Source organism: Mirounga angustirostris, unplaced genomic scaffold, assembly GCF_029215605.1.
Source record: "Mirounga angustirostris isolate CCGP_5_RB_7025 unplaced genomic scaffold, mMirAng1.0.hap1 SCAF_14, whole genome shotgun sequence".
NCBI lineage: Eukaryota > Metazoa > Chordata > Mammalia > Carnivora > Phocidae > Mirounga > Mirounga angustirostris.
In genome coordinates this window covers 74,585,980-74,600,732 of record NW_026991722.1, presented here as the reverse complement: position 1 = coordinate 74,600,732, position 14,753 = coordinate 74,585,980, and the positions used below count along the sequence as shown (strand labels likewise).

General features: G+C 44.5%; 2 protein-coding genes across 2 annotated transcripts in view; one reads left to right on the top strand and one right to left on the bottom strand.

Annotated features, from left to right (window-relative positions):
* Positions 1 to 14,753, bottom strand: part of IFT81 (intraflagellar transport 81) — a 182,113-nt gene that overhangs the window by 123,510 nt on the left and 43,850 nt on the right. The gene's annotated exons all lie outside the window — the stretch shown is intronic.
* Positions 1 to 14,753, top strand: part of P2RX7 (purinergic receptor P2X 7) — a 43,949-nt gene that overhangs the window by 7,743 nt on the left and 21,453 nt on the right. The window contains exons 2-6 of the mRNA XM_045887695.3: positions 7,375 to 7,543; positions 8,700 to 8,768; positions 9,729 to 9,801; positions 10,864 to 10,960; positions 14,308 to 14,388. Of these exons, the coding sequence (XP_045743651.1) occupies positions 7,375 to 7,543; positions 8,700 to 8,768; positions 9,729 to 9,801; positions 10,864 to 10,960; positions 14,308 to 14,388 (489 nt within the window). The remainder of the gene's footprint in view (positions 1 to 7,374; positions 7,544 to 8,699; positions 8,769 to 9,728; positions 9,802 to 10,863; positions 10,961 to 14,307; positions 14,389 to 14,753) is intronic.

Here is a 14,753-nt window from a genome sequence, read left to right as displayed (position 1 = left end):
GCAGCACGCATCAGCTGGCTGACGTGCAAGATGCCAAGAAGGGGAGGCAAAGGTGGGACTGGAGAAGCCCAGCAAGGATCATATTATGAACAGCCTTGAACTTCATCCTGAGGACACTGAGAAAGCACGGAGAGTCTTCCCCACCCTGCCACCAACATTTCATTATGAAAAATTTCAACCATATAGATTTGCCTTTTCTAGACAATATTTCTTCTCAAACTCAGCAGAGCGGATTCTGTTTAGAACCAGATACCCTGCCCAGTATAATACTAACATCTCCTTATTACAGAAAAAGAAACAATGACCCAGAGAAATTAAGTAACTTAACACACGGCCATGTAGCTAGTAAGTGGTAGAGCCAAGACTGAACCCAAGCTTCTCACTCCAGAGCCCAGACTTTTACTACTAAATCACATAGAATATGGAGGAGACAGGAGCACAAATGGAGGCAGGGAGACCATTCAGGAGGCTACTGGGTGGTCCAGGTGAGAGGTGATGGTGACCTGGACTGACAGTGGTAGAGGAGAGAAGTAGATGAATAGCATTAGGAAGATAAAACAAGGTTTGACAACTGAATGGTTGAGGGGTAATGAGGGAAGGGATGCTATGGAATGTTTCTGGATTGGGCAACTGATGTGTGGTGGGAGAACTTATTGGGATAGGAATGGGGAGGAGCCCATCTGGGGTGGAAGATGAGTTCAGAACTGAAGGCACTGAGTTTGTCATGTATATGGGACATACAAATTTAGATGCTTAGTAGATAGATAGGTGAATCTGGAACTAGAGATAGAGCTTTTTATATCACCAGCGTATAGACGGTAACTAGAACCATGGAAGTAGCTACAATTGACCAGAAAGCACAGATGTAAATGAGAAGGCAAGGAGGGCTTAGAACAGACCCCTGAAGAATGCTAACATTTAAGTGATGGGGAGCACAGAAGTTCCTGAAGGATTCTCAGATGGGTGGCCATGAAGATCCAAAGAAAGTCAGGAGAATGTGGATTCCAGGAAGCTAAGGGAAGAAGGGAAAGGGGTTGCATGGTCATCGGGGTCAAATGCTGCTGAGAGTTTTATGAAGATCAGATCTGTAGTATGTCTATCAGATGTAGCAAGGATGACGTTGCTGTTTACTTGGCAAGAGAGGCTTTAGAGAAGTGGTGGAGAGGGAGCCAGACTGGAGTGGGCGGAGGAGTGAATGGAGATGCAGAAAGGGATGTGGTGACTCACTCTTTCAAGGGACTTGGCTACAAAGGAGAAGAGAGGCACTGAGTGGTGGTGGTAGGAGAAGAATGTGGGGTCAGGAGAGGGTTTATTTTTAAGGTGGGAAATGATGTCGGAATGTAGATGAAAAGGAGATCAGAGAAAGGGAGATGATGAGATAAATGAAAATCACCACCACCACCACCATCATCATCATCGTCTGTCACCAACTAGCAGCCACAAAGAAAGCTTATTCTTTTCTGGGACTAACCATTAGACATTTCTTCCTTACACTGAGCCCAAATCAGTCTCCCTGTATTCTACCCTTTAGTCAGAGTTCTGCCCTGTGATCTCTCTTGTAGTTGACACTCTTCAAATGGTTGTAACCTGCTACTGCATTTTTCCTTTACTATCTCAGCCAAGCCCACACAACCACACTCTTGTTTTGTCAAGGCTCTCTTAAAAGTGGTGCATGCACTCTTGCTTTGCTGGTGGAAGCATGAAATGGCTCAACTTTTTGTGGTTTGGCAAAATGAATTGAAATATGAGATGTATACATCCTTTAACCCAGAAATTTATCTTAGGGTGTGAAATTTATCTTTGGTGTGAAAAGATTCTTTTGCAAGTACATGCCTGGCGACATGAGAGAGGGAGGAGAGGCAATGAAGCATAGTGCTGAAGAAAACAGGCTGAGCCTCCATGGTGAAAGACTGAATGTTTACCCCCCGAAAATCAAGAACAAGACAAGGATGCCTGTTTTCACTGCTGCTATTCAACATTGTAATGGAAGTTCTAGCCAGAGCAATTAGGCAAGAAAAAGAAATACAAGCCATCCAAATTGGAAAGGAAGAAGTAAAACACCACTCAGATAATATGATCCTATATATGGAGAATCCAAAAGAAGTCACAAAAAGCAATTAAAGTTAATAAACCAATTCATTAAGTTTTGAGATACAAGATCAACACATAAAAATCAGTTGTGTTTCTGTACACCAGCAAGAGGGAATTAAAAAAGGAAATTAAGAAAATAATTGCATTTATAATAGCATCCAAAAGAGCATAAGCTGTGGGGCCAGTGTTGCTACTCTGTGTCTTAGTCTGTTGGGGCCACTATAACAAAATACCACAGATGGAGTGGCTTATAAACAACAGAAATGTGCTTTTCACAGTTCTGGAGGCTGGGAATTCTAAGATCAAGGTGCTGGCAGATAAGGTGTTCGGTGAGTATGCACTTCCTGGTTCATAGACAGCCATTGTTTTGCTGTGCCCTCACATAGAAGTGGCAAGGAGTTTCTGGAAACTCTTTTATAAGGGCATTAATCCCTTCAGCCCTCATGACCTAATTACTTCCCAAAGGCCTCACCTCCTAATGCCATCACACTAGGGGTTAGGTTTCAACATTTGAATTTTAGGGAGTCACAAACATTCAGTCCATAGCACTATGTTAACTTAGGCTCGCTTTGTCTGTACCACAGTTTGCTCAGATACAAGGTGGGGATAATACCAGGACCTTCCTTACAGGGTTGTTTTGGGAGAGGTGAGAAATGAAAGAGTTAATATATATTATTAACATATGCTTAAAAGAGTGCTTGGCACACAGTAAGAGCTGTATCAGGGTTACCAAAAAAATGTTTACAATTGGAAAAACTGAGCAAAACTTCTAGTTAAATATCCACCAGGAAGAGACAGGGGGCAAATTATCACAACTCGCCTCTTAGGTTGAACTATATGGAATTGCCAATATCTACTCCTTTGGTCTAAAAAATGAGCAATTTCATATGTTCCAATCTAAACACTAGAATGCTCTGTAGCCATTAAAAGTCATTCCATATCATAGATCTATTTTTATCATAATGTTTATCACTACTGTTGTGGAAAGATTTAATAATATATTATTGAGTAAAAATAGCAAGTTACATAAAGCATGTAGAGTGTGGCCATGTTTGGGTGTCAAGGTATGGGCATAAAGAGATACCTGGAAGATACTCTGTTTCAACAGCAGTAACCTCTGGGAGGGAGAATGTTAGAAGCTCTTCATATTCTTTGTGCAGTTCTATGAAATTTACACTTTTACAACAATTAAAGAGGTTTTCTTGAAAAATGTGGCCCATAAAACCCAAACACAGGGCTGCCTAATGTGGCCATAGGCCACTGGCTTACCACCACCCAAGAGTGAAATATTCTACTTCTTTCACTGAAGCTTAAGATAACACTAGTTGTTTGTTTTGTCGTTTTGTTTTCTTCTGGATGATATAACATAATGTTGGTTCATATGGGCTCAGGATTATCTAAAAATTTCGGGCCTCTAACAAAAACTTCTGCCACCTTGGGTGGGCTCTTGTTTGTACTGGCATAACTGAGTTTTTTAGTTCAAGGTCAGGATTTTACATGTATCTATTATATTTCCTCTAGTTGATAAACTTTAACTAATAGATTAAGATTCACTCTGTTCTCCATTGAATGTGTAGTTGAAGTTGAATGTGTAGAAAGTATTGTATTCTGGAATACAAGTTCTTTGAATGAGAGAGAGCATTTGGGAAGCATTATAAGGAAGGGTGTTCCAGAAGCGTTGGCTGATGGAAAAGAAATGCAATAGCCAAAGGAAATTAGAAGTGAAGATGATGTCTTAGTTAAGCCGTGGGTAACAAGGAACTGAAACTCCTTCACTCTAGCTCAGGAATAGGTGGGGTAGGGTGAAGCCTGGGTGGGGCGGCGGGGGCGGGGGGAGCTCTTATAAAGCTACAATAGGCCAACTATATTGGGGTAGGCTGAATAATGGCCCACAAAAGATTTCCACTCCCAATCCCCAGGACCTATGAATCTGTATGGGCAAAAGGAACTTTGCAGATGTGATTGAGTTCAAGGTCTTGAGATGGGGAGATTATTCTTGATTATCTGAGTGTCCCCAATGTAATCACAAGAGTCCTCAAAAGAGGGAAGCAAGAGGGTCAAAGTTAGAAAAAGAAGATATGACAACGGGAGCTGAGGTTGGAGTGACGTGGCTGGGAGCCCAAGAATGCCAAGACAGCTTCTAGAAGCTGGAAAAGGTGAGGAACAGATTCTCTCGTGGAGCCTCCAGCCCTCCGGGAGTCACCTTGATTTCAGCCCCATAAGACCAATTTTAGGTATCTGACCCCCAGAACTAAGAGAATAAATTTGCATGAAGACACTAAGTTTGTGGTAATTTGTTACAGGAGCAATGGAAAACTAATACAATCGGTACTTAACTTGCCTTGGGGGTGCAGGCTCCCCTCCACTTTCTTCTCAGTGCATCTCTTGCTGTCCTTGGCCCCTTGCGGACCTCACCCCACTGCTGAGTGGGGCAGGGATGGAAATAATTGGATTCTTCTCTTGGGGTTATAAATACAGAAAGCAGAGGCTGTGGGCTCAACTTCTCCATGAGGTACAGAGGACAGTGTCCAGGGCCCACAGTTCCTTTAGGCGCCAAGAAAATGTTGGCCTTGAGGTAAGTGTCAGTTACCCAGATTTGAGGGTGGTTCACTTTCAGATCCCATCCTTTCACTTTAGAGTTACCTTTACTCAGTGAGTCCAGGCGCTGTGAGGGAGGGTCAAGCTTTGCTGAGCTGTGCTTCCTGGCCTGAGGCCCTTTGAGGGCTCTCTCACCATGCTGGCATGGGCCCGGGGCCCCCTGAGGTGCCAATAAGAGAAAGCCCTTCATATTCAGAGTGTGCAGGTCCTCTTCATGGTGGGCACCTTCATCTACACCTGTTGAGTCGGTGCTGTGTGCAAGCCTCAGAGCTCCACAGCTGAGCTCATTCTCTGTCCTTCGCTCCTCTCCATCCCTCTGCAGCCCCCCTCTGAGGCCAGACCTGCCTGTGAGTGCCCACTTCCCCTCACATTAGTCCTCTTCCGACCTCCCCAGGCTCAGCAGCTTTCCATCCCACCATCTCTTTCTCCCCATCCTACAAGGCGTCAGTAAGCCCCCAGCTCCTTCCTGCCCATGCGCCAGAGGGACCAGTGGATTTTTGGTCTTCAGCATGCACAGAATTGTAGCTTCTTCGAGCTGAAAGTTCACAGGGATCAGAGAGCCAGGCAGCCGTCCCCTTGTTCAGGGACTACACCAATGGCCAGAGGTGACATGGCTTGTCTGAGTCTTAGGGACAGTCGTTAGGGCAGGATACCATCAACTCTTTTCCTCTTTTTTTCCTTTGATGCAGCTCTTGTATAATAGGTTCATTATCATACAAAGACAAGTTTTCTGACTTATGAGATGGTTGGATTCCGTTACAGCTGATCTATAATATGTTGTGTGCCTGAAATGAATATGACAGATTCAAATCGAGCTTCCCAAATGGTGGGCCAAACTAACCCAGTGTTATTCTGGGAGAATGTCGCCATGTCTGACATGGAAACACTGCACAGACCATGTTCACATTGTTATGCTAGGCTGAAATACGCTGTCGAACAAGTATTATATTTATCTATGGAACTGTATGTCATAGCTCCTTCTCGTATATGCTGATTGGACCTAAAATCTGGATCTCTAGCTCCAAAGTCCTTCTTGATGAGATTTCTTTTTTCTTTTATTTTCCTTAGGATTTTATTTTTGGGTAATCTCTACACCCAACATGGGGCTCGAACTCACAACCCCAAGATCCAGAACTGCACACACTCCACCAACTGAGCCGGCCAGGCACCCCTGGTGAACTTTCCCTTTTAATGAATGGTATATAAATACTAAAATATATTGACAAAAATATAGTAAACACCCATGTACCACTATCCAATTTAAGAAATAAAGTATTATTAATCCAGTTTTAGCTCCCTGCAGACCCCGCCTGGATCCCACTCTCTTTCCTCTCCTCTTATAAACACCATGCTGAATTTGGTATTTGTCATTCTGTGTTTGTTTTTATATTTCTACAACATACGTCTATAGCTAAAAAACATTTTTTCCTTTTTTTATTGGGGTGAGATTCATATCACATGAAATAACCATTGTAAAGTGATCAAATCAGTGGCATTTAATAATACATTGTTGTACATCCACCACCTCTATCTAGTTCCAAAACATTTTCACCACTCCAAAGGGAAACCACACGCGTTCATAGTCACTCTAGCTCCCCAGCCCCGGGCACCCATCAGTCAACTCTCTGTCGCTATGGATTTACCTATTCTGGATTATTTCACATAAATAGAATCATACAACATGTGACCTTTTGTATTTGTCTTCTTTTCCTTTGCATAATGTTTTCGAGGTTCCTACACAGTATAGCATGTCTCAGTACTTTATTCCTTTTTATAGCTGAATAATATTTCATCACACAGGTAGACCACATTTTGTTATCTATTTGTCCACTGCTGAATATGTGGGCTGTGTCCGTCTTTAGGCTATTATGAATAGTGCTGCTATGAGCACGCGTGGACAGGCATTTGTTTGAATGTAGAATGCTGTTTTGGATTTCTTTAAACTTTACATCATACTATGGCATATAGGGCTAAGAGGTCTGGCTCTGGGCTAGACGGTAGACCAAATGAGGATCTCAGTTCTGCCACTGACGATCTGTGTTATCTTGGGTAATTTCCTTTACCTCTCAGCCCATTTTCTCATCTATAAAAGCGATGATAACAGTAACCATCTCCTATTGCTGTGAAGATTAAACAGATGATGCATGAAGAGCACTTGGCATGTACTAAGTGCTCGATAAAGGGCAGCTGCTATGACCAATATTAATTATAAACCAGGTGGATGTTTCTGGAAAATAGGTGGCTGACCTGCTGGACACATCCTTAAGCGTTGATGTGTTGCTCAGCCCCAGGACAAAACAGGTGGACCAATCTGGAGCTGGACTCTGGTATTTGAGAAGTTGCCCTGTAAATCAGGGTCTATATTAGGCAATTTTGGAGACTGACATTGGGGGCAATCATTTCCATCACGTGGTGAGAGCTCATAGCGTACCAGATATGATGCTGAGGAGTTTGCACACATACCTCATTTCATCCTCACAACCACCTCTGAGGTAGGTACGATGATTCTTCCCACTTTACAGATAAGGAAAATGAGTCACAGAGAAGGCAGGTAGGTAGGCTGCCCAAAGTCACCCAGAAAAGCCAGCATGTGAATGGAGGGAGCCTTCGGAACCTGCATCCAACACCACTACACTGTGCCTCTGTTGAGAAAACCACTTATGCTTTTCTGTGTCTGCCATTTAGCTTTGCTTTGATCAGTGACAAGCGGTACCAAAAGAAAGAGCCTCTTATCAGTTCCGTGCACACCAAGGTGAAAGGAATAGCAGAGGTGAAAGTGGAGATATTGGAGAATGGAATGAAGAAGATGGTGTCTGGGGTCTTTGACACTGCAGATTACACCTTCCCCTTGCAGGTGAGCTCTTGTCAGCAACTCCCAAGGACTCCTCCCTGGTCACTGCCACCAGGGCCCTGCCTCCCTCCCCTGGGACCCTTAGCCTCATGTCACAAAAACACTGGCCCTATTTTAAAAAGCTCTGTGAAAATCCCAACTGAGAAAACCTAAAAATTGCAAAATTGGGTCAAATCCAGCAGCTCAAAGATGATTCTTTGCTTTATCGAGTCCTACGGGGTTTCTCAAAATAGCAGTGTGATCTGGTGCATTTAAAGCACGGTTTGATTCACTCACAACTTGATATATACACAGCTTTTTAGAAGCAGGGCCATCAAGTCAGCAAGGTCTGCCTAGATCCAGAAGGACAAAGAACTTCCTGCCTGGACAGGACTGGCCCTTCTAAATTGTTTGTGTGGAGTTTTATCAACAAAAATGTCTCTAGAAAAAAACACTCACTCAGATACATTTTTACACAAGGGAAAGGAAAGAGATGACAAAGACAGGAAGGGTGTGGATCACAGGGAGAGGCTATGTGACTGCTTACATTTGCGAGAAGAGAAAATAAAAGTAGAATAGTCAAAAAGGAGACTCAAAGTAGGAATGAGAACACCAAAGAACAGATAGGGAGGCTGGAGGGACAAAGGGACACTTTTGCAGCCTCTGGGAGCTGGGGTACTTTGCAAAACCATAAAACCCAGGCCACTATCTGTTTGTTTCTGGGGCGGGGGGGAGAGCTGGTTCAGTAAGATCTCCAGCTATTTCCTGGGTTGTGGGCTGCCTTTTGCCCTTTAATTAAAATCCTGGATAATCTGAACAGCGTTCTGATGAAGCCAACACCCCACTGCCCCACCCCCACTCCCCAGGTCTCTTAAGTTTCAATTTAATGGGATTTTATGGTGTCCAAAAAATGACAAGACTGCTTTTGAGGCTGGAATGGAAAATGAATACTCAATCAGTTTGAATGTCCCTTTGCTCTCCTTTAGCTCAGCAGGGTGGCACATCCAGCTTTGATATTAAGCCCTCAGCACAGTCCAAGTTTCTCCCAGACCTGATTTCTAGAGCGTAGTTTAGAAAGGTGGAAGGTTCGCCCCCAGGCACTGAGCAGGCTGGATTATTATGATTAAGTAGCTCTGCTCTCCAAGGCCTGGCATTTGCCTCCTCTCCTCTTTCTCTGCAGGGGAACTCCTTCTTCGTGATGACAAACTTTCTCAAGACAGAAGGCCAACAGCAGGGGTTATGTCCTGACGTAAGGAGGGGACCTGGAGTGGTCGGGCGGGTGAGAAGAGTTGCTGGAGGGGGTACAGGTCAAAGGAAGATGATGGGCAGAGCCATTTTCACACTACGGTCAGGCTCTGGTTCCCCTAAGACCGGCCATTAAACCTGCTCCCTAGAACACAGAAAGTCAAATGGGCCTAAACTAGTCATTGCATTTCTCTTTTCCTTCTTCTGTCCTCAGTCCGGAGGCCTAGCTGACCTCATTTTCTGAAGCCAGGAAAAAGTGCTGGCTGGCACCCCTTCCTTCCCATTTCCTGCTGAGCCTTCGTGCTTGTGGCTTTGCCCAGTTCTGCTCTCCAGCCCGGGGGCCCTTCCCTGAAAGTGGTACCTGGCTGCCTTGGCGTCTGCTTTTTAGAGTTTTATTTTTATTTTTTATTGACATATAACTCATATGCCATAAAGTCCTCCATTTTAAAGTGGAGAAATGAGTGGGTTTTCGTATTTTCACAGTGTTGTACCACTACCCTACTACCTAATTCTAGGACATTTTCATCGCCCCAAAAAGAAGTCCTGTACCCATGAGCAGTCACTCCCCATTCCCCCCTTCCCTCAGCCTCTGGCAAGCACTGATCTACTTTCTGTCTCTGTGGATTTGCCTATTCTGGGTATTTCGTATCACTGAGATCATACGATATGTGGCATTTTGGGGCTGGCTGCTTTCACTCGGAATCAAGTTTTGAAAGGTCATCAGTGTTGTAGCAGGTGTCGGTGCTTCCTTCCTTTTTATGGCCAAATCATATCCATTGTATGAATGCACTACGCTTTGTTTGTCCTGATGAATATTCGGGTTGTTTCTACTTTTTGGCTACTGTGAATGGTGCTGCTATGAACATTTGTGTACAAGTTTTGATGTGGACAGAGGCATTTGCATTTCTGTATCTTAAGAGACACACATTGCTTACTCCCCACTATCCTGTCCTTCTCCCTGCAGTTTCCCACCCGAAGGACGATCTGTTCCTCTGACAGGGGTTGTAAAAAGGGACGGATGGACCCGCAGAGCAAAGGTATGTTCTGTTTCTTTTCGGGGATCCTGGGGGGTGGGTGGTCTGGTATCTTGGTGACATTCACAATGCCCTAAAGTTCAAATCTTTAGCCTCTGGCTCTCAGCTGCCTTCTTCCACCCTCACCAGGCCGTGGGAGAGCCTGTCTGTCCCATGCCTCTGCTCTGTCCCCAGAGGATTAGCTACTGACTAGCAATGTGATCTAATTCCCCAGTGAGGACAGCTCCTGAAAACCCCCAGAATAAGCATCTTCAGGGCGCTCATTGACAGGAAAATCAATGCCCCACAGTGTCATCTGTGTATGCTGAGCTTTCCCCCTCGAATTTCCCCAAAGGTTGAGGAGTATGAACTGTAGCCCCAGGGCTCCTGGGGATGGTACCACTATTAACCTACAGAATTTCTGTATCTCTTGTTTTAACTTAAAGACACATGTGACAATTAAAAAAAAAAAATGACCACAAAAAAGATAAAACCATCGGTGGTTATAACACACACACATACACAAAAAAGGCCTACGGATGTTACATTCTGTACCATAAGACGTGTGTGTTTGAGTTGGTATAGAGACCATTCAAACATGACTTACTATTTAACTTGCCCCCTCGGGAATCTGTTAGTGACACTAACGCTCCAGGAAGATGTGTCATGTTCATTCTGTGGCTTTGCACATTCCTGGTCCATGCTCTACACCCCTAAGGGACTTCAGTGCCCTCCCACTTAGAAGCCATGTTCTAGTCCAGGTGTGCCAGGCGAGAGAACACACCCTGCTCAGCTCCTCTCTCAGCATTTTTCTTGCAAAGAAACCAAAATAAACCAACAGCATCCATGGTCTCTCTGTCTTCTCTCTCAATCTTTTTTTTAAAAAAGCTTACCATCCGATGTGTTCCTTGCTTGGGTTGCCTTATGTAAGTTTGTGGTTCGAATGGGGTTTTGTGGAAGCTGAAAGTGCTTGGGTTGAAAAGCATAAATAAATAGTCTCTTGCTTGGGTTGAGTTCATGACGCAACCACCGTTTTCACACCTGTGCTTCTCTGGCCCCTTGACCCCACCCGCACCCTCCCACCAGGGATCCAAACCGGAAGGTGTGTAGTGTATAAAGAGAGGCTGAAGACCTGTGAAGTCTCCGCCTGGTGTCCCATCGAGGAGGTGGAAGAGGCCCCCCGGTGAGCTGCGGGGGGGGGGGGGGCACGGAGATGGGATGGCCCTGACCAGTGAGCAGATGAAAAGTCCTGAAAAGTCCTCCCTCTCTCCCCCTCCGTCCCCGGCACACCAGTGGTCTCTGAGAAGGCCATGCTAATTGTTAAAATATTGCAATAATTCTATACGGGCTGGTATATAACTACTACCCTGAACACCCTTGGGTGCCCCTGGGCCCCTGGCTGTCCCAGCACCTTACAGAGCGTCTCTGGAGCCCTCCTCTAGCACTACAGCAGGTCCCATTCTGACTGGTTGGTGTCCATACTGAGCGATTAAGGATGGGAAGGTGGCAGGAAGGGAGTGAGGAAAGGAAAAAGGAAGAAAGGGGAAGGGAAAGGAAGGGGAGAGGAAGGAGGGGAAAAGAGGGAGCGAGGGAGGGAGAGAAGAGAAGTTTTCTTAAATTAGTGGTCACAGTGACATACAGATTTGTTGATCCCCTATATTGATTCTTCTCTTTAATACACAATGTCAGGCCCAGAAAGCAGAACTTGATGTTAAATCTCAGAAATCACAGGGATTGGTACATTTCAGCAGAAGAATAGAGAGACCTGGATTCAAATTCTGACTCTAACACTTCCTCACTGTGTGACCTTGAGCAAGCGGCTTAACCTCTCTGAGCTTCATTTTCCTTATTTGTAAAATGAGGATAATAGTTGGCCCCACCTCGCGGGCTGTTGTGAGAATTAAATGAGATGATACGTGTACCTCACAAGCAAAGTGAGCCCCATGCCTAGTTTATAGTAAGTGCTGAATAATGCACACATGCGCACATGCGTGCACACACACACGTGCGCATAGACACACACCCAAAAATGATCTCCCCCTAGAAGTGTGATGGTTCTAGACCAGCACTGTCCAATGGAACTTTCTGCAATGATGAAAATGTTCTGTACCTGCACTGTCCAATATGGTAGCCACTAGGTACATTGGCCATTGGGCACTTTAAAATGTGGCTACTACAACTGAGCAACTGAATTTTTAATTTAAATTCAACTTTAATAGCCACACATGCCTAGGGGATACTATACGGGAGAACACAGCTCTAGATGAATGTGACTCAAAACCACACCATCAGCATCTTTGGGGCAAAGAGAAGATTGCCCCAAGCTGACTTTTTAGAAGGTCCAGGCAAAGGTTTCCCATGACAGGGTGGGAAGCACTCGGCAGGGTCAGCCCTCAATCATTAATGGTACCACCCAGGTTTATTCCTAGGTCAGAGAAGTTTCTTTTTCATGGAAAGAATTGCCCAGGCTTGAGTGAGCTATCGGCTAACACTCAAGTAGTCCCTGGTTGAAGGAAAGAGTCCTCTTGATTACCTGTAGTTTTCAGTTGCTAACTTATTCATCAGATAAATACTGGGCATCTCCAATGTGTAGGTCCTTGGACTGCAATTCTACATGACCTTGGGCAAGCAACCCCCTGAACTTCAGTTTCCTCATATTTTATCCAAAGGGATTACTAAAATGATTCATTTAATCATTCAGTCAACACATCCGATACCACATAGGAAGTATTAGATATTAATTTTACATGTAACTATGCACAAGAGGCTGTGCTAAAAATACAAGCAGACCCAGATAGCGAGCAGGTCCCAAGCCTCTTGCAGGCTAATCAGAGGTAAGACATGTGCACAGAGAACTATAATTCAAGGCAGAAAGTTAAGCGTGTCATAAGAGAGGAATAAAGGACTTTGATCCTTCAAGTTTCAAGTCCTCTTATTCTTAGAATGTTGCCCAGGAAGCATTTAGGATGTTCTAAAGGTAAACAGTCTGGCATGTCATAGGCATTTGTTATAAATAAGATATTTTATGCAAATGTCAGAAATACAACTTAAACTGGCTTCAGGAAAAAAGACAATGTTATTATTTTTTTTAATTCCTGTAAATGAGGAGTCCAGAAGTACTAGTTTCAGGAAAGGTTTGATCCAGCCTTCAAATAAAAATGATGTCATTAAGATTCTTTTTCTTTCTGTCTTTTTCAACCCACCCCCCACCCCCAGCCCAGTTATTCTTTCTTCCATTTTGGTTTTCCTCACACTGTGGTCCAGGGAACTCCGGGTTTACACTGTCTTTACTACTAGCAATCCTAAAGAAAAATTAGTTTTTCTTTTTCCAGTATTTCCTACAAAAACCCTAGAATGTTTTCATTGGCCTAAGTCATATAACAATCTATGAACCAATCACTATAGCCAAGAGGATTGGGTTATTCTGTTTAGCCAGCTCTGGGTCACTTGCCCATCCTGGGAGCTGTAAGGATGGGCAGGAGATGGACTCCTCCCCACCCAACCCTCTGGGCTGAGAGTGGAAGAGACCTGGCTATCCCAAAGGGAGAAAACTGAGGTGGTTCTAACAGAGGGGGAATGGATGCTGGGCAGGCAAAAACTATAGTGTTCTCTACAGTTATATCCTAAATAGAGGCAAAGCTGGGCTCTGGCAATTTTGGAATAAAAAGTAGATCATCTTGGTGCCCCCTTCCAAATACCTCCATCCTTTTCTGGTGTACTCCCATTATATATATCTGCCACCTACTCAGGCCTGCCAACAATAAGGTACCAGCTGTATCTCTTTATCCACAGCCAATTCTCTCCATCTTTAGCAGACTGTCAACTACATAAGGACAAAAACCTTGACTGCCTTGTTCATCACTATATTCCCAATGCCTAGCCCCATGCCCGGCAGAATAAATATTTGTCAAATGAATGAATCTATGGGTTGTCGGTGGACCTTCCTAAAGTCTAGGATTTGGGCTCCTCTAACTCATGGAGAATTTATGCTCCTCAGAGCTTATCAACCTATAACTAATAGAGCTGACTATATGTGTGGCCCTGTGCTAAAGGCCGGGATGCCAAGATAAGAAAAATCCAAGTCTATTGGGAAAGACACAAACAGAGGTGTGCTGGAGCTGGCTTATACTGACTCTGAGCCAATTATGCTCATCCCTTCCCAACTCCAAGTTCAGTGATACCCACTAATGGCTTGAGATCAGCCATGGTGGGAGTACATATACCACAGTAATCAGTAAATGCTACATATCAGAGCTTTTCTTCCCCACTGGGGGAAAGAAATGTTAAACATTTACCAGCACATCACCACACACACCTAAACATACAATTAATTACATCAGAGTGTGAGAAGGGTTATAGTAAATGCCATGGGGTCTCAGGAAGAGAGAAATTCTTACTCTTTTTTAGATTTTTAGGAAGGTTTTGCCACTAGACTACATTTCTCTTCCCTCATTGCAATGACCCGAGCTAGAAACCAGAAGCCTGTGGTCCCACTGCCCCACTGATCCCCTTTTCGAATCTCTCTCTCAGGCCCGCACTCTTGAACAGTGCCGAAAACTTCACTGTGCTCATCAAGAATAACATTGACTTCCCTGGCCACAACTACACCACGTAAGTGCCCGGAATGTCTAGCCGTTAGCTATCTACTGCTGTGTAATGCATTAGCCAAAATTTAGAAGCTTAACAGCCCATGTTTATTATCTCATACAGTTTCTGTGGGTAAGGAATGTGGGAATGACTTCGCTGGATGGTTCTGATTCAGGGTCTCTCAGGTTGCAGTCAGGCTGTCAGTGGGGACTGCAGTCATCTCTGGCTTGACTGGGGCTAGAATCCTCTTCCAAGCTCACTCACCTAGTTGTCAGCAGGAGGTTCAGTTCCTCACCATATGGACCACCCCTTGGACTGCCTGAGTGTCCTTTAGGAATGGTGTCTGGCTTCCCCCAGGGCAAGTGATCCGAGAGGGACAGACAGCAAGC